General features: G+C 51.0%; 1 protein-coding gene across 4 annotated transcripts in view; it reads right to left on the minus strand.

Moving 5' to 3' along the window:
- The window catches only part of ROBO4 (roundabout guidance receptor 4), a 66,426-nt gene that overhangs the window by 33,907 nt on the left and 12,750 nt on the right, over positions 1-19,769 (minus strand). For all 4 annotated transcript variants that reach the window (XM_025192122.1, XM_025192121.1, XM_006035931.3 and 1 more), the window contains exons 2-8: positions 19,271-19,594; positions 10,072-10,229; positions 8,288-8,408; positions 3,764-3,902; positions 2,998-3,125; positions 2,350-2,493; positions 495-610 (exon numbers count right to left, since the gene is read on the minus strand). In XM_025192122.1, the coding sequence (XP_025047907.1) occupies positions 495-610; positions 2,350-2,493; positions 2,998-3,125; positions 3,764-3,902; positions 8,288-8,408; positions 10,072-10,229; positions 19,271-19,594 (1,130 nt within the window). The remainder of the gene's footprint in view (positions 1-494; positions 611-2,349; positions 2,494-2,997; positions 3,126-3,763; positions 3,903-8,287; positions 8,409-10,071; positions 10,230-19,270; positions 19,595-19,769) is intronic.

Below are 19,769 nucleotides of genomic sequence, written 5' to 3' on the forward strand. Positions count from 1 at the left end.
TTCCCTCCCTGCCCTACAACAGAAATGAAGATATATCATGGCCAGGAACCAGCCTTTCATCCAGTAGGACAGTATGGATCCACCTCTGGGCTGCTCTGAGACCAGTGGAAGCCCCAGCAGAATACAGGAGCAGGGGAGGAAACAGGAAAGTGAGGCTGGGGCAGCACTGAATGGGGAGCCCAGGTGGAAGGGAGCAGAGTTCTGCTGCTGGAACAGATTTTCTAGCCCAATCTCTGCTTGGCATGGCTAGACCCCTGGCTCCAGCAGGACTAGTTCAGCATGCTCGATTCATCACTTTTCACACACTGTTAAAGAGACTCCTCAAGGGCCCCTCCCCTCCCAGCTCAGCCCCAGTGAGTATAGCATCCAACACCCTGAGATGCCACCCCATCCCCTGGCACCTGGGATGGGTGGAAAGGACACCCAATGCTTGATGACAGCCACTTTGTGCCAGGACTCCCCTGCAATCAGTGCCAGGGGTGCTGCTTACTGACCTTCCAGTGCAGGTGGACAGCAGAGGAGGCAGGGAGCACTGTGCTATTATCCAGGTGCAGATAGATGCCTGATAGCTCATGTGGGACATCCTCCCTCTGGCCTGTGTCCAGGGGGCCTAGAGACAGAGAAAGGAGCAAGAGTCGTCTCTGGACCCTGGGCTAGCCAGTCATTCTAGTCCTTCTGAGATGGGGCATGGATGTTGGGAGTTTTCATTGGCAACACCAGCCCCAAATGCAGCTCCCGCAGGTTCCCCCTAAGACACCTGGTTAAAAAGCAGGGTAGGGCCCCAGTACCAAGGTCCCTCGTGCACTGACCACTCCAGACCAGAGAGTCTCTCAAACAGTTACATCCTGACAGATGGTCCCAGGCTTCTGCTGGATTGGGGATTCAGGTGGTTAAACAGCTGGGTATTTTTCCTATCCTCAGTTTCCCTGACCAGCTGCACATCAAGGGTGAAGCCATCCCCGATCCCTGGAGCTCTGTGCTTTCTGGGACTGAGAGCCTAGGAGAGAGGGCAGGATGCTTGGTGAATGCAGCAGCTGGCTGCTGTGTCATTGGGGTCCCTATAAGGGCCCGTTGTTCTACAAGGTTTAGACAGGGGCTCATTGTTATATTGTATGGTGGCACCTATGCCCACATGGGACCAAGAGGAGTAAGACTTCCCCTTGGAAGGAGTCCTCTGGGTCCTGAAGGGTGTAGGTGCCCCTGCCCACTACCCCTCGGTGAGGAGGCAAGATATGTGGCCCTCACTCTCCCTCTTCCCCCACGAGCTAGCAAGCATAGCTGGGGAAGAATCCTTCCAGTCCTAACATCTATGAAACATATGAAAACCATCAGCATAGAAAATCTCTTACTGATCATCTGCTGTAACTGCAGGCATCCCCAAATGCAAACAGCAAAGTGCTTGAAGAGTTGGCTTTCTGACTACTTAGCATCACTGCATTTTAACAATAGACCTGTGTCTTTTACAGTTACTGTGTGTTTAATTTCTGTGTAGATACTTTTTTTTAATTTTAATCCTGGGGTTTCAGAATAAAAGCCAAGGAAAGGCAGAACTGTTCAGCTTTCATCATCATTCAAAGCTGCACTTACCTAATATCGATAGTTATAGAAATTCATTATATTTTTTTAGAATTTAATTTCACAAGTACCGTTAACTAACTTGTTCTTTGTAATTAGCATAAATACCAAACCCACTGAAAATTGAAGTCTCTCTTCACTCTTCTAATAAATTAATACTTAGAATATTTGACCAATCAATTGACCACATATTATTTGACCAATCAAACACCCAATCCTAACAGGGCATGCTCTCACAGGCTTTCCACCTGACTTGCAACAAGCAAATCCACATGGAGGCATGGGGAGGAGGCAAGTGCTGGAACGGGCAGCAGGTAAGGGGGGAGAGTCACATAGCCTTACCTACTGGTGCAGCTGCATCACTTCAGCTCTGCCATAGTCACAGCACTGGAAAGGGCTCTCATGGTCACCTGGTCCAACCCCCTTCAGGAATGCATGAATGCTTTTCCTCAGCTATCCCTGGCCAATGCTTATCCAGCTTCCTCTTGAAAACCTCCAGCAGATGGTCAGTATGAAAAGCTTCATCAGTAGGTGAAGGAGATTCTACAATGCTGCTGGGCAGTCTATCACACTGCCTCACTGCTCTAACCATAGGGAAGTTTTTCCTCACGATCTAATCTAAATCTGCTTTGCTACAGTTTAAACCAGAGCTCTGTGTCCTGCTCTCTAGCAAGCGAGAACAGCTGTTCTCCCTCTTCTTTACGCAGGTTTTCAAATATTTGAAGACTGCTATCCTGGGTGCTTTCAATTACCTTTTTTCCAAGTTAAACATACCTCTTAACTTGTCCTCATGCAGCTTTCCTTCCAACCCCTTTATCATGTCTGTTGGCAACCTCTGGACCCTCTCCATCTTCTCCACTTGCTCGTATCCCTGCTTCTCTGAACAAGGATGCTGTCCTGTGTCTGCAGAATCAGGCTCTGTAAGCACACAGAAGGGAATTCTCTGGGGCACTCTCTCTCAACTGAGATCCAAGAGCTACCTCCACCCCAAACCTGTGGCCCAGAGCATGTGTCCCCATGATGGGGGACTGATACACAAAGGGGTTTATTAGTCTTTGTAAGACCACATTTAGGATGGTGTAAGGCATTTGCCTGCTGCTCCCCAGATGCTGGTACTCTAGCATATAGACTCTTATGGAGGGAAGAGGAGGGTCCCTCCAGGTCAGCTCAGAAAGGGAGAGACGGCCAGAGCCATGGGGACCAGTGGGTAGAGGGGAGTTGTGCTCTGAAAGAAAAGGATGTCAGCTACATCTGCTTGTCGCAGGTGATGCAGGTGACAACTCTCTACCCCTCCTCCCCCTCAGCATGCTGTCTACTCTCCAGCACATGCTGGCCACAGGCCTTGTTGTGACAAGCCCTTCTTTATGTCTGCAGGCATGCCTAGTCCTTCTGTGTTGTCATGCTGAAGGCTGCGTTGCTTACCTTGCACAGAGAGTGAGGCCCAGGCCAAAGTGGTTCCCACCTGGTTCTGGGCTGTGCAGATATACCTGCCTGAATCAAGTGCTGTGACATAATAGATCCACAAGGTGTGCTCCTCATCTACCTCATGCCTGGCAGGGTGAGACATAGACAAGCTCCATCAGCTTTTGAGACCAGGTCTCTGTGCCACTCTATATTCACATGGCATAACAGGGCCCTGATCTCAGCCAATCCTGTAACAAATATGGCTCATATATCTGGACCAGGCACAAACAGGAGATGGGCATGCAAGCTTCTGAGCCTTGAAGGCTGGGAGCGTGTATCTGTGTGGGACTCTCCTTCAGGCTGTCCATGCATCATGAAGTTTTTGGTAGACCCATGCAAATGGAACCATATTCCCACATCCACCCTCCATGCATCGAACTCAACAGCCCAGCAATTCTAAGACCCTTCTCTGGCCATAGTCAGTGGCTGCAATGTCAGGCAGCAGCCCCACTCATTCGACCCCCAGCTAGTATGGAGCCAGGACAGTTCTGCTGCCACCAGTTCCTCCCGCTGCTATATAAAACGGGTGTAGTTTTCTCCTCAGAGCTGGCCTGAAGGGCAGGCTCCAAGGTTCCCTGCAGCTGGCCCCACCTCCCAGCAATGGGCCTAGGGTAGCTAGTCAGGGCTAGTCAACTGCTTTGAGACCCTCTGGGCTACACAGTCTGATAAACCTTTGCTAAGTACAGTGCTAGCTGGGCTCACAGACCGAACACACAGCACACACCTGGCCACGGGCAGCTTCCCATGTTCCTTGTGCCACCACACCTTAGGCAGTGGGTCGCCATGAACGCCACATGTAAACTGGACACTGCTGCCAAATTTGGCCACAACATCGGTGGGTCTTTGAGTGAATGTTGGTTTCTCTAAGAAGGGAAGGAGCAGAGATCCATCACACATTAGCCACAAAGAGACTTGGACCACACAAATTAGTAAGTACTGCATGCTGCAGAATCGGATCCCCACAACCCCTTGCACATAGGGCTGCCTGGGGAAGCCTCTGCCCTTTACCAGCATGTGCAGTACTTGTGGGAGAAGCGGGTAGACAGTGATGGCAGAGAGGTAGGTTGCTCTGGACATCAGGGGTGCCACCAGCTGCAACATTCACATCTATGGACCTTGCCCTTAACCTAGACAAGTGGTGTCAACCTCTGCTGACCATTGGACAACTCTACAAGAAATATGCTGCAGGTAGTAGCAGACTTTGCTCTCCCCTGTGGCTACGAGCAGTGTTAGAGGCCTTTATGGGCAACTTGCTGCCCATGAGCCAGAGGCATAACAGCCAGGGTTTGTGCCCAAGGCAGGAGTGGTGGCAGGCACTGGCCAGCTGCAGAGGTGAGGAGGCTGGGTAGGCAACAGGAGTGGCTGCTGTTCTTGCACCCCTCCAAGTGGGCACCTGTGGCTTCTGCCCCGGTCACCCACTGCTCATTATGCTACTACAATAAGCCATGGGTTGGGACCACCACTTTGCCCTTAGCATGGAGAGATGATGCTATCCTCAGGAAGGAAAGGCAGCATGCTAAGCCAGCCATCAAAGGATTAAATTGCTTATAAGCTCTCAGATCCTCCTATCACTTCTTCCCTCCCAAGTGGACTCCTATGGAGGGGAGCTCAGCCAGACAATGGTCTGCAAGTAGGATAGAGCAAGTGCTCATAGTGAGTTGAGCAATTGCTTGAGATGGGAGACAGGGGCTCATGGGGCATCTATACAAGTGCTCTCAGAGCCACTCTAATTAAAGTGCCCACAGCATCATGTGTATTCAGTATCCTATGTTTCAAAATGGTGACGGGGGTGCTTTAACTAAAGCTTGTTCGATGAGTTTTAGTTAAAGCGTCCTCGCTGCCACCTTGAAATGTGGGGACATTGAATACGTGTGACATGGAGGCTGCCAGAGTCTGCTACTTAGCATGTTCCAGCAGACTCGCAGCAGACTCAGTTAATCAAGTCTGCTCCAACGCACGGGAGCGGAGATCCGTCATATGTATGAGCAGGGCTGACCCTAGAGAGGTGCAGGGCCTGGGGCAAATCAGCCTGTGTGGGGCCCCCTTAACACTGCACAGGGCCTGTGGGACACCTGCAAAGGCAGGGCACAGGCCAGGGTCTCCGCCGCACCCAGGGAGGAGGGTCTTAACACTTCTTCTGCAGCATGGAGCAGAGCCACCAGCACCAGGCGGGCCCTGTGGGAGGGGCCATGGCTGCCCTGCCTGGCTCCACAGGCCCCCCCAAAGCACAGAAGTACACAGCTTTACAGCACTTTAAAAATGGGTGCAGTGCTTTACATTAACCCTTGTTAAATGAAGTATTACATTTGAAGCACTGTATTTTACAGCAATTTAGCAACCTACAGCACTTTCATAACTTCTGTACACTGGTCATATTTCTGACCTCGGAGAAGCCTCAAGAGGCTGCAATGCAATCGCTGCTTACTAGCCTGAAAAGTGCAGGGGGCTCAGAGGATCCCCCCCAATCAAACACTGCACTTCTGTCCTGTTTAAGAGCACTGTAATTTTATAGTGCTATAGAAAGTGCTCTAAATTACTGCACTGTAAAACATGCATGGAGCACTTCTACGCACACTCTAAAGCATTAACATGGCAAACCCAACTTTGGTCATACTACCTTGTACACTTTAGATGCAAAATTTATACACTTTGGTTAACATTTCCCAAGCTACCACATCACAATCCAGCCTCAGACCCAGGCCAGAACCCAGGATTCCTGCTCAACAAGGACCTAGAACTGCCTTGCAGAGGTGTGTAATCTACTGTGCGTGTCCAGTCTCCTTGTGGGACTGGGCTACGGGAAAGACAGCAATTGCAGGAGACCTGAATGTTTGGGACTGAACCCTAGCCAGTAAACATGGTGTCACTTGTGGTAACAGGCAAACAGTTTGTTTTTCTCGTTTTCTTGGTTATGATCTGGCTCCCTTGGTTCCTGCAATGAGACAACTTCCTCTACCACAAGCTTCACAGTTTAAAATACTGGAATTTCTTCATTCCAGTGTAACCTGGGACAAAGCGTGGGTCATTCCCATTTTGATTGTATAGTGTCACAACCCAAAGTTGTGGATTTTTTAATTGTGTGTGCTTCGGCACCGCTAAATTATGTTCCCGCCGAATTGGAGCTCTTTTGCACGACGGAGTGTTCTGTTGTTATGGAGAACCCGCGTGCAGAAAAGTGTTTCCCGCTGTTCTGTAGCCTTCTTTGCATTGTGCATTACTTTTGCATTTAGTGATGCACGCTGCAATGGAGTTTTCCCGCCATTTGTATTGAGATTTGAGCCACATTATTGGCCGGTCTTAATTTAGGCACACGTGGCGGCTAGCTATTGGCTTGCTAGCCGTAGCCCAAGTTGGAGAGAAAGACAGAGAGAGACGGAGAGACGGATCTCTACGCGCTGTGGGTCCTTTCGAACCCAGCGCATCTTTCTTAAGAAGGCGATAGAGGCTCCAATTGCCGAACCCCCGGAGCCTAGCAAACTCCGGGGCACCACTTACCGACGGCCTCTAGCCTCTCCCCGTCACCAATCGCAGCCCAGACGAATCCCTACCCTAGAACCCAGTTATCGAAACCACAGAGTCTAAACCACTCTGAGGATCCTGGGAACTGAGTAACACTCACGGAGATACAGCTGCTCCGTGGGAACGAATTCTTGAACCCCGCGGAGCCTGATTCACTCCGGGGTCAAGGAACCGAGTTTATTAGAGTCCTCCACCGGGAACTCAAGCGGAGCTGAGCCTGGAAACCTGACCAGCCTACACCGCGACCATCTCTGGCGTAAGTAAATAATCTTTTCAATCAACCATTACGCCTCCGTGACTGATTCTAGCTCGAGCGTACTACTCCACCCCGCGACTTTTCTCTGGCCCCGCGTGCCTGGGCTGCCGGCCACAGCCCGCATGCACACAGACGGGCCCGGCTCGCGCCCGGCGAGGATGGGACCGGGAGCCGGCCCGCACATAGTGTTCAGGGAGAAGAGGAAGCATGTTTCCAGGAAGTTGTGGGGAAGCTGATTTGACTCAAACCCTGGCCCCAGTTTTGTATGTATACATCTGGAAATGATTTCCCATCTGGTCACAGGCAAATCTGGTTACAGGTGGGAGGAAGTGAGCAGTATGCAAAGCAATTGCAACCCTCCCTGGAATCTGAGCTTGGAAACTGAGACATTTCCCTGAAAATGGCTGGGTGACTTCTCCAGGGAAAGCAGTTATCAAGAGAAAACACTCATGTATATAAACCACTTGGCCAGGTAGAGGTTTCTTGTGGTTATGACAAGAATCTTTCCAGTTGGATGGAGCCCAGGGATTGCTGCTGAGAGCCTCTGAAGTGTTCCAATAGGTGATCAGGATCCAGAGCAGGGGGCCTTCAGGGTGAAGCTGTGACCAGAGAAGGCCCTGAGGAAGCTCAGGAAGAATGAGTCTCTTCAGATGAACCAGAGTACCAGTCCCAGAGAAGGGGCCCAGAGGACAGCAATGTTCCAGAATGGAAAAGTTGGGTACAGAGTGATGGAAGGATCTCAGGGCACATTCTCCACTTTTCTCCCTGCATGTTCCTGGGCCTTAATACAGGGGTTCTCCTGCATCCCTTCAATAGGGGCAGGGCCAGAGTACCTGGGAAGGATCTCCCTTCCCTCCCAAAAGCCAATGCAGGCAGGGGCTCTTTCTGGCATGGCAGCTCTCCTGAGCTCTCTGCTCCAGTAGCACCATCCAAAAGCTGCCTTGTCCCAGGTAGCCTGGAGGTGGCACACTTGTACAAGCTGACAAGTGCTCCTGTCTCCCTGATAGAGGATGAGTTGCTGCTAAGTCCTGAAAGAAACTCGCCCTGCTTTTAGGCAACCAACCTGCTGCTACAAACTCTAGCCTGCAGCCATGGTGGGGAGCTCAGAAAGAGGGCAGGTGCTATCAGAGGTCTTGCAGGTCAGAGGTACAGCCCCTGACCAGTTGAGTGGTTCCTAGTGTCAGCTGTTGTGATACCAGCTGCATAACCCACTCAACAGGAAATGCTCTACAGAAGGGAACACAAGTGTAGTAATTGGGCAATTATAGGGTGAAATTGTTAGTCCTTATTATTATGGGATGGAACTTGAGAGCTAGAATTCCACCCTCTGTTGTTCCAGAGTAACTTTTTTATCTTCCCAGTTAGGTGTTGTTTGTTCCTGAATAAAACTGTCTGTTGTTTTGGGCCTGGAGAAAAGTAAGTCTCAGTAGTCTGTTAAGTAAGGAACTTAACAACAAGCATTAGCCATCTCACCCAGGACAGAGACAAGAGCCACCTTGCTTTCTCGCTTGCCCGCTTGGTTGAAAGCCACGCAGACATACACTCCTGAGTCACTTTTTTGGGCATGAGCTACCAGGAGCCTCCCACTGGAGATCTGCAAGAAAGGAGAGAAGCAGGTTAGGCCCCACTTGGTGTCCTCCCCAAACTTTACACACAACCAGTCCCTGCAGTGACTCAGCACTGGGGGGAGGCCAGTGCTGAACCCCTGCCCCAACCTGGACCAGGGGCAGCAGTGGCAAAACTCCTTCAAGCTGAGAATATAGGAGAGATGGCTGAGAGAGGAAATTTGGGCTAGAGACAGGTAGGCCCTAACTCCGTCCACCTGGGGCTGAGTTAGCTTCACCCTCACAACAAAGCTTTAACCCAGAGGACATGCTGGCTTCACCCTTACAGAGGTACCTTGACTCTAAAGGCCAAGTTGCATCCTAGTCAGGAAGCTAAGACCTTGGCCTCTGGGCTGCCTCTGTCCCAGCAATAGGGCCAGGACCCTAGAAGCCAAGTCAGCTGCATCGTGCCAATGACACCAATACCTGTAGACCAGGGGTGCCAAACAACCCACAGGCCAGATATGGCCCGTGAGGCTGCTCTATTCAGCCCGCTGGGCTACAAGCAAGCCACCTGAAGTTGGTAGAGGGGTGGCCAGAGGTATGGCCTGCTGCTGAATCCGGAGCCCTTGGGCCCTGGTGAACATGGCAATCAGTGGTAGGAGGGCAAATAAAGGCTGATACATGCCCAGTCACCCTCCATCTGCTTTGCCTGCTGCCACTACCATGGCTTCCCATACTTTGGCCACCACCCCCACCACTACCACATACCCTTTGCCAGAGCTAGAGCTGCTGCTGCAGCATGAGGAATGCATGCGGCAAGTGGCAGCTCTGCTCAGGAGCATGGCCTACAGCAGGAGCCAAAACTGCAGCACTGCCTCTGCTGCATGGCCCCAGTTAGAGCTGGGCTGGCCACCAGTACATGCCCTGAGCTGGATCTGGCCCAAAAGAAGCTCTGTGGGATCTGGCCCAGGGTGCAAGGTGATTTTGACAGCCTTGCTGTAGATCAAGCTGGCTACATCCTAACACCAAAGCTGGGTCCCTGGAAGCCGAGTTGGCTTTGTACTTCCTGCATACAGGCAGTGGTGGATTAAGATTTGCTGGGGCCCTAGGCAAACAGAAAACTGGAGGACCCCCACCAAGTAAGGGCAGGTGTTTTCTGTGCCCAACAGGAACTGTGCCTGGGCTTTCTTGGCAAGTCCAAGGCAAGCCAGGGGCCCCTAAGTGCCACTGAAATGAAGTTGGCCCTGGCCCCTAGACCGGCCCCTTCTGCCAGGCAGGTGTCACACAGCCAGGGCTGCAGTCCCCCAGCACTGCAGGACAGGCCAGAGCTGGGGTTGGGGCCAGGGCTGAGGCTGGCCTAGGTGGGGAAGGGGGCATGGGCTCCATGTCACCCTTGGCTACCCTCTGATCCCTATGCCAGCCCTGGTGGGGTAGGGCTGTCCCGTCCCATCCTGACCCAGCAGTGCTGGTACCAGTGGCTGCCTGCAGATGGCAAACAGTGGGAGCGGGAGCAGAAGCAGGGCCACCCATAGGGCTTCCTGGCAACAGATGGCCCCAGGAAGCGGCCGCCACCCACATGGAGCTCCGCACCCACAGGAGGTGAATGCCATGATCCCTGTACTCTGACAGGCAGGAAGTGTGAGGATAGTAAGCAAAGGCCAAAGCAGAGGGAGAGAAGGGTCTGAGGCGATGTAGTGGAGCTGAGCTTACTTCATGATGACTGCTCTCCTGGTTTATAGGCACTCCATCCTTCTTCCAGGACACTGTGGGCTCAGGATGTCCCCTTGGAGGTGCACATTGCAACCGCACTTGCTCCCCCACTGCCACCACCAGGTCACTGGGATGCAGCTGAAAGTCATCCTGCAGAGCTGCAAGCAGACACAAATGACAGAGTCAGACCTCAGGAAGAGCCTGCCACCCTCCCAGAATCTGGGCACCAAGGTTCGTTGGGAAGCAGTGTTGCAACACTGGCCCAGCATGTCCCACTGGGCAGCACCTCTTTCTTTTGGCAAGTCATCCTGTTCCAGTTTTTGCCAGCCTGTCTGAGGGAAGGCCTGTGGGGTCAGACAGGCTCCCCACTTGAACCCATGCTTGGTGGCAGTCTGGTCCTGAACGTTCCCCAAAGAATGGGCCATTTCATCCAAAACAACATTTTTTTAGGTTTTTGTTCTGGTGAGACTGAAACACATTCAGTTTGGAGTTGCAGGTGAACAAGGTCAATTCCTCCCACAGCTCAGTTAGCTCCTTCCCCACCACTACATCGGAGCAAGTGTGCAAACTTTTAAGCAAAGGCCAGGAGAAGAAGAGAAACTGCCAACCTCCTTGTCCCAAGAGCATCTACCTTTGTGTACAGGGATATAGCTTGTAGTCATGTTGGTCTAAAAAGCAGAGACACACAAAAGTCTTGGGCTAAAGGCAATATCTTTTATTAGATCAACTAAATACTAGCAAAAAAAAATTCTTTCTTTGCAAGCTTTCAGTTCCAAACACCCTTCATCAGGCAGAGGAGAGCTCAAAGATTGTAAAAGTTTTCCCAGATTAGAGAAGAAATCTGCTGGAGCTTTGTCCCTGCCTAATCTGCATATTCACAGAGCAACTTTTTCACAAATGGACTTTGAAACCAAGGGGAACTACTATCCTTTATCTTTCCTGTGCAAGATGAAGTTTTTCTTCTACTTGGAAGAATTTTTACAAACTTTGAACTCTCCTCTGGAGAATTTTTTTTTATTACTATTTAGTTGGTCTAATAAAAGATATTGCCTTTAGCCCAAGAGTTTTGTCTGCCCCTGCCTTTGTGCAAAGCGTTTCTGTGCCTAGAGGATGTAACCCCTTGCAGATTTCCCCAGGGGGCTGGAGGGGCAGACTGGAGGAGATGACCCTGAAGGATTCCCCAGGAAAGTCCTAGCCACATCATGCTAGGACTGATGTCTTGCTCTGAATCCCAGAACAGAGAGCTCTGCCTATATCTGTGAACACTCAGCAGTGTAGTGCTCTGGCTTGGATGTTTGTAAGTGCACAGGCTGCCTTTCAGTCTACCTACAGGCTACATTTGCCATCCTGCAGGGACTGAGGTTGAGAGATCCACAGCACAATCCAGAAGACAGGCAGTCACTCTTTCTTCCAGTCATGCATTCTCACTCCGAGCTCCATAATGAACATGGCTGGACAGTAAGGGTGTGTGAAGTGGGCCCTATTCGATTCGGATTCAGCCCAAATCAGGGTCAGTGATTTGATTAGTTGATTCGGGTTATTGTCCCTGATCCGATTCGGCCGAATCCAAATCTGAAGATTTGATGTCGATTCAGTGAATCAGCGATTCGGACACAGCCACAGCTTTAAATGTTTTTTCTACATACCTCGAGGTACCAGTGTGGCTTGTGAACGCTGTGATGCTGGGGTGCATGGAGCGTCTCACAGGAGTGCAGCCCCCCCCGCCGCACCACATGCTCGGTGGTGAACCCAAAGGGGAACAGAAGTAGATTCATAGATTCACAGATGTTAGGGTCAGAAGGGACCTCAATAGATCGAGTCCAACCCCCTGCATAGGCAGGAAAGTGCTGGGTTTAGATGACCCCAGCTAGATGCCTATCTAACCTCCTCTTGAAGACCCCCAGGGTAGGGGAGAGCACCACCTCCCTTTGGGAGCCTGTTCCAGACCTTGGCCACTCGAACTGTGAAGTTCTTCCTAGTGTCCAGTCTAAATCTGCTCTCTGCTAGCTTATGGCCATTATTTCTTGTAACCCCTGGGGGCACCTTGGTGAGTAAAACGTCGAGCTACACCCCCGCCCCTTTTATCTACTTGATCTCTCCTGTACAAGGTATAGCCATCTATACCCGTGGTCCAGTCATGCGTGGAGTCCCACCAGGTCTCCGTTATCCCTATGACATCATAATTATTTGTGTTAAGCAGAAGGACGAGTTCCTCCTGCTTATTCCCCAACCTCCTGGCATTTGTGTACAGGCAGGCATTTGTGTCCCCTTGGGGGCTCTTGTCTTGCCCACAGATTGTTCCAGGGCTGGGGCATGGGTGGGCTCCCTTAAGTGCCTTGGCCTGCTGGCTTTGCAAGTATTGCTCAGCGGGCCAGCAGCGGCAGTAGTCCCCCCGTTCCCCAGCGGGCGTAGTTTAAAGCCTGGTGGAGCAGGTCAGGAAGTCTGGCTGAGAAAAGCCTCCTCCCCAGCGGAGAGAGGTGGAGGACATCTCTTTCCAGCAGCTCGCTGCCTCTCTCTCCAAAGAGCGGGCTGTGGTCATGGAAGCCAAAGCTTTCCCGATGACACCAGCGCCACTGTCTTTGGTTAACTACCTGGATCAGCTCATCAGCTGAGGATCTCCCTCCTCAGCTCATACCCCGAGACTGAGAGGATCGAAGAGAACACCACCTGTGCCCCCAGACCCTTTAGCCCAGCTCCCAAATCTCTGTAGCACCTCATGACCTGGCTGGGAGCGCTCCAAGCCATGTCATTGGTGCCCACATGAATAAGGAGCATGGGATAGTGGTCTGTGGTTTGGAGGAGCTTAGGGATCTTCTCCGCAATGTCTTGGATACGGTCCCCTGGGAAGCAGCAGACTTCCCGAGCTAAGGGGTCAGGGTGGCAGATTACCCCCTCAGTCCCCCTCAGGATGGAGTCTCCCATGACAAACACTACATTTTGTCTTGGGGAGAGCAGGGGTGGTAGCTGCAGTTAAGCCTGTGTTGCCTGTGGGAGCTGGCAACTCAGCAGGCTCTGCTGGGGCTGCAAGAGGTTCGTACCTGTTGCCAAGATCTGGTGGGGCAGGGGCCTTGGTATGGCAGGCCTTAGGGCCCTTGACCACATTGGTCCATCCCCCTGACTGGACAGAATGGGAGGTCCTGAAGTCCTCCCTTGTCCTGGAGGGAGACCGTAGTCTACCCTCCGGCTCCCAGGGGAGAAGGGCCTGGCAATAGGAGTCTATCTCCTGCTCACAGTCCCTGATTGCACGCAGTCTCTCGACTGTGGACTGGAAGAGAAGAAGGTGATTAAGAACAGTCAACATGGATTCATCATGGGCAAGTCAGGCCTGATCAACCTAACTGCCTTCTCTGACGAGATGACTGGCTCTGCGAGTGAGGGGAGAGCAGTGAATGTGGTATACCTTGACTTTAGCAAGGTTTTGATAGAGTCTCCCACAACATTCTTGCAAGCAAGCTAAGGAAGTATGAGTTGGATGAATGGTCTCTAAGGGGGATAGAAAACTGGATAGATCACTTCTTGGCTCAAAGGGTAGAGTATTCAATGGTGCCCTGTCCCCCTCTAAGGCATCCCTGACTATGAGGTGGAACTTGTGTGCCACCCAGCAGATGCCAACAAAGTTGGCATCACGTACCGCCTTGACCATGCTGGCCCCACTGTCAGTGACCATGAACCTGCAGGTGAGCTCACCCTGCCCAATAAGCCACCCCTGCACCACGTGGTTCATGGCCACCATGATCTTCCTTGCTATGTGGGACCCATCCATCACCTCAACTTGAACAAGAGCCCACCGACACCCTGACTGATCGCACTAGTGCCCTGTGAGGGAGAGGTAGGCATGATCTCCACCCCGGCTGCTCCAGATGTCCGAGGTGAAATGCAAGGCTACCTGCAGACCTGCCTTCCACAGCTCTTCTCTCAAGTACTCCCTGCATGCCTCATACAGGGAGAGCACCACCATCCTGCTAAAAGTGGTGTGTGCAGGCACTTGGTAGCATGGGGCCATGAGCCGCCTGAACCCTGGACACTTAACAAAGGCGAAGGGCTGGCCATCCACAGCAAGCATCTCCCCAGTGCTCTGTGATCTTGCTCACCTTTGAAACATGCCTTCCTTTGCCTCCACCTTTCCCCCACTGGTCCAGGGTGGCCGGCCTCTGCTTCTTGGGGACAGGGGCTTTGGAGTGAGAGGGGGACTTCGTTTTAGGGCATGCTCCCACTGGTGCCAGGCTGAGGAGGAACAAGGGCAAGAGGTGCTGCCTCCTGAGATGTAGCTGCATTGCTGCGGTGGTGAAGTGTTTCACATCCCTGCCCTGGCTGATCTGCCTTCAGCAGTGCTGGCAGGTAGCATACCTGGGATCATCTGCCACCTCAAAATGATCCCATACTACACTACCCACCCGCTTCTGGGTTGAGGGTGGGGATCCTGCTTTATCCCCCTCCTCACCAGGCAGAGGCACAACAACAGGAGGAGCTAATCCACTTACTCCCACATCCTGGATTTCAGAGGCTTTCTCAGCATCCTGGCCATTGGAGAAAATTGAAGCAAATGTCCTGGATTTGCTTGAACCTGCCCACACGTGCCCAGCTTCTGACTCAGGAGCCAGGCATGTGAGGATGGGTTCCTGCCAATCCGGGATTTTTGGGCTGCTCCCTGGTCTGGACTCCACTGGACCACAAGTGGAATCAGTGTGTGTATGTGTGTTTGTGTGTGGGGTGTGCGTGCACACATGTCACACTGTCCTGTCTGACCCAAGTCCTGGGAACCGTGGGGTTGGATAGGGGTGCCCCCCTGTCTTGGTTTTCCCTCAAATTATTATGGTCACCCTATTTATACGTGATTGAATTTTGGTTAGAAACCTCTTACACAATTGACCTGTTGATCCTGGGTCAGCAATTTCAGGCAATGGGCTTTAGGCCCATCTGGGGGTTACTGGTAACTAGTAACTGTTCTTGGGATGATGCATCTACATCTTTACGTCATACAACTATTTATGCCTGAAGGAAAATGGCTCAGACCAATCCATGTCCTCACATACTGGGTTGGAGAAGATCCCAGTCAATACACCTCCTTTGCAGGAGGTAAACATCTTCATTCCTTCTTTCCTTTTTGGAAACCTGTGGGAGCCCTGGTGGGGGTGTATGGGGAGGAATAAACCCCCAGGGCTTAGGAGCTAGATCAAACATCTCAGACAGGATGTCTGGAAGGAATGTGTCACTTTTCACAAAACGTTACTGAGTAAAAAAGTGGAGCGGGGGGTGGGGGGGAGGAGTGGTTTAATAAGGCTGACCATATGGGAACGAAACTTGATTTTTTTTTTGTTTTAAAAAATTATTTTCATTTTAAAAGGATCTATTCTATTAACTGAATTCAAAATAAAACATTTTGATTTGGTCCTGTGGAATGTTGATTTAAAAACAAATAATTCCAGATTAATTCTATGATGTGGTGGGTGGGACGTGTCCATTTTTTGCCCTTGTTCTATTTTTTATACTTTGGAAATATGAGAAATGCTGGAATTTCCCTTGATACAGAAACTCCAAATGCTAAGCATCTCCAGGACCAGCTGCACAGCCCATTTGCTTCACACCTCATGAAGTCCTTCTGCAGCTGCTACCATGAAGACACAGAGTGGTCAGCTATGGATCTCACAGCTCTGGGGATACTACCTTACTGGCTGGGTATGAAGAAAATGACTAGGGCTGTGTGAAATTTCACCAGCTGTTTCATTTTGATGGTTTTGACTCATTTTGAGCTCAAACAGCAACATTGAAACAAAATGAAGGGCTTTGAAACAGCCTCGAAACGAAATGACGGCCGGTGAAACGTTTCGAAAGTTTTGAAACATTTTGAGTTTTGAAGCTCAAGCTGGGCTTGCCTGAAGGGAAACAGAAAGTAAGGAGAGAGAGAATGGGGAAGGACTGCTCTCACATTAACTGTGTGTAGCTGGCCAGTGACTATCATCCTTCCCTGAGGTCCCTTTCAATTCCAGTGCTCTCGGGGAAGGATAGAAAACACACACACAGTCACACATCATGGGTTTTGCTTGTCAGCAGCCTGAGGTGCAGTTTCCCAGAAATCCCTGCAGCTATCTCCTTGAAATTTGGCAGGCTTCATTGTCTCAGAAGGGGCTACCATCCCTGCAAGTTTCATCCAAATCAGGCAAGAAATGGCAAAGTTATAGGCAGTTTTGTGCTTCCCCATTATAGCCTATGGGTGAAACGCTGAAACAGTGTCAAAACAGAAACAGTTTCAATGAAACAAAACAGAACAGTGGTTTCGAAACTAAACAAAACTCTAAACGAAGTCAGAGATGCAGATTCAAGTTATTAAACTTGCCACTGAAACTTCTACCATTGATACAGTCTTGGTTCAGCTCCCTTAATGCTAGTTCTGAATCTGTTACTCCTGCGAGTGTGTAGACTGAGTTTGCCCAGTAGGTTACACACTGGCCAGACAGATACACAGCTAGATATACTCACACTGGATGCATAAATGGATGTAAGGCACAGAAACAGAACTGGTCAGACACTGATGGCTAACAGTTGTTAGAGGAAAATATTCTTCCCATATTTTAGCCCTGATAACAGAGTGGTTAAGGAATTCATCTAGGAAGCAAGAGACCCAGGTTCTAGGCCCTTTACACCTAGAGGTGGTCTTTGAGCCAGCACCACTGACTTCCCAGCAGAGTGCTTGAAACAGCACACTACAACTCAGGCATTGTCCAGTCCCCTCTCCACTACTCCTTGGGCAGTGGAGGAAAAAGGATAGGGTCAGAATTACAAGGTCAAGGTAGAAAATATGCAGCTTAGTAAGAGAGCTGCCACTAGAAGTGAGTGGGCCTTGATCCCACTGAGGCAGAGACTCTCCCACTGTTATCCATTAATTTATTTCAATGATTATTAAATGTGAGGGGGAATGGCTTAGCTTTGAAAGAATCATGGGAATAGCATCTCAGAACATTGGACTGAGAAGTCAGAGATAAAGATTCAAACCCTCTCCTGCTGAGATGTGCCTAGAACCATGAACGATGCATGCCCTCAGTGGCTGGGGGGGCATGGCGAAGGTAGCAGCATGAGCACAGGGGCAGAAGGCGGTAAGCGGGGAGCTCCCACAGATACCGCCGTGCTGGCAGCAGGAGGTGGCGAGCACCGACCAGGGAGGTGATCCTCCCCCTCTATGCAACACTGGTCAGGCCGCAGTTGGAGTACTGCGGCCAGTTCTGGGCGCTGCACTTCGGGGGGGGTGTGGACAACATGGAGAGGGTCCAGAGGAGGGCCACTCACATGATCAGGGGGCAGCAGGGCAGGCCCTATGAGGAGAGGCTAAGGGACCTGAGCCTGTTCAGCCTCCACAAGAGAAGGCTGAGGGGGGATCAGGTGGCCATTTACAAACTAGTCAGAAGGGACCAGCAGGCGTTGGGGGAGTCCCTGTTCCCCCGAGCACTCCCAGGAGTAACAAGAAATAACGGTCACAAACTGGCAGAGGGTAGATTTAAACTAGATATCAGGAGGCAATACTTTACAGTCAGGGTGGCTAGGATCTGGAACCAACTTTCAAGGGAAGTAGTGCTGGCTCCTACCCTGGGGGTCTTTAAGAGGAGGCTAGATGAACACCTTGCCGGGTCATTTGACCCCAGTACTCTTTCCTGCTATGGCAGGGGGTCGGACTTGATGATCTGCTCAGGTCCCTTCCGACCCTACCATCTTTGAAACTATGAAACCACCTGCAGACACTGCTGGCGGTGGTGGCCAGCAGTGATCACTGACTGCCAGCAGATAGCAGCGGCGGGGGAAAAAGGGGGTGGCGAGCAGGGGTGGGGTGCATCGTTCAGGAGGTGCATGCCTTTTCACAGGGGGTGCACCGCCACACTCTGGGGGTGCATGTGAACCCGTGTGTACCCCCTATGCGTCGCCAGTGCCTAGAACCCAGGTTTTCTAACAGTGCCCAAACAACTTAGCCATCAGGCCTAAAGCAGGGGAAAGCTAAGACTTGCACCCAGATATGTATGTACATAGCTACCTATGTGCCTGGTCACTGCATACTCAGGCTGCACACACATGCTTCCACTTCCATTGTGCAGGGGCAAAAACAGCCAGATACGCATCCAGCAAACTACTACTGAGGTGCACAAAGGGATACAGAATTTTATCAACCTTACCATGCATCAGCATGAAAGTAGGGCCTTGGGGAAGCTCCTTCGTAAGCAGTGGGAGGATGGCCTGCAGAATCTTAGCAATTTTTTTCCAATCCAATTGCTCACAAGGTCTCCTCAAGCTTTACTTAAGTATAGGCAGAGGGAGACAATGTACTTGGAAGGTGGCACATGGGCAGCAATCTTCAGGTAGTCTAGGAAATCTGCTTGCTTGCCTTCTTGTCCAGGGACAGAAAAGACAAAGGAGAAGGGAAGGGAATCCTCCAAGCCACATGCTTCTCCAACCAAAGCCAAATGCAAGGTCACCAGAATATTTTAGGGAGATGGCATACTGCAGATTGCTGCTGCATCATTTTAGCAAAGGTACCTCTCAAATTCTCAACATAATAGCCTAAGCATGGATTTGAAGCTGCAACTGAGCTATAGTATCAATCCACAACCTTCACTTTAAGCTTTGTTGTATGAAAACTCTTAATAGGCCCAAGCCTACTTTAGTGGAAGTCATGGGCGACAAACGCCTCCCAAGTCTGGGGGGGTACCAGCGGGGCACGATCGGGGGTGGGGGGAGGGTCCCAGCAGCCGGTCGCTGAGCGCACCAGCAGGTCTTCCACCACCAACATCCCACCAGCGGAGCCAATTTCAAAGGGGGCACAAGCACTCTCCATGCCCCCCTACCAGCCAGAGTACTTGCTCTCGGGGGGAGGGGGGGGCACCAGTGCTCTTAGAGGGGGCACATGCCCCCGTTATCTCCCTATGCGTTGCCTATGGTGGAAGTCTAAGGTGCTGAGCACCTTCAGATCAGGCCCAGGATACTGCCCCTGACCAGTGCTCAAGACATTAACCTAGGTTTGTGAATGATGTTATTAATTCTCTGCTTCATTAGTGCCTTATGGCTAATATAATTTTCCCAGCTGATTAGCTAGACTAAACTAAAAAGTCAGTTTTTGCAGGCTCAGAAGAGCATTGAGAAGAAACCCTACTCTACTACAAACCAACATGGCCATTTCCAGGTACTGAATGTAGTAACCAGCTCTTAAGACCTTACTTACCAGCAATGTAGAGTGATGCATTTTTACTAGTGGCTACACCCAAGTAGTTCTTTGCTACACAACTGTATATTCCTTCATCTGACTGGCCTTTCTGCTGGTTGAGGCGGTAAAAGAAGAGAGACCCACCAGGCAGAAGACTGCGCTGGTAAGAAAGCTCATCTTTATTTGTTTTCACGTACACCCCATTGCGGTACCACTCTATTGTTGGCTTTGGATTCCCTTCCGCACGGCAGTTTAGGGTGGCAGGCTGGTCCCACTGCACCACCAGGTCTGTTGGATGATCAGTGATGTAGGGTGCAAACTCCTCAGAACGGGACCTTGAACCTAGAGGAAATTAACAGGAATTAACACATTCAGGCAATTTTTTCCATTTCTTCCCCTACATCAAACTGCCACCCAGGGTCAATACAAAATGGAGATCAGCTTACTGTGTCTGCAAGTAAGCTTATGTCATATCTGAAGCCTTTAACATGCCAGGCTCATCCTGACCATGATTCCT

The sequence above is a fragment of the Alligator sinensis genome, unplaced genomic scaffold, assembly GCF_000455745.1.
Source record: "Alligator sinensis unplaced genomic scaffold, ASM45574v1 scaffold625_1, whole genome shotgun sequence".
Classification (NCBI taxonomy): Eukaryota; Metazoa; Chordata; order Crocodylia; family Alligatoridae; genus Alligator; species Alligator sinensis.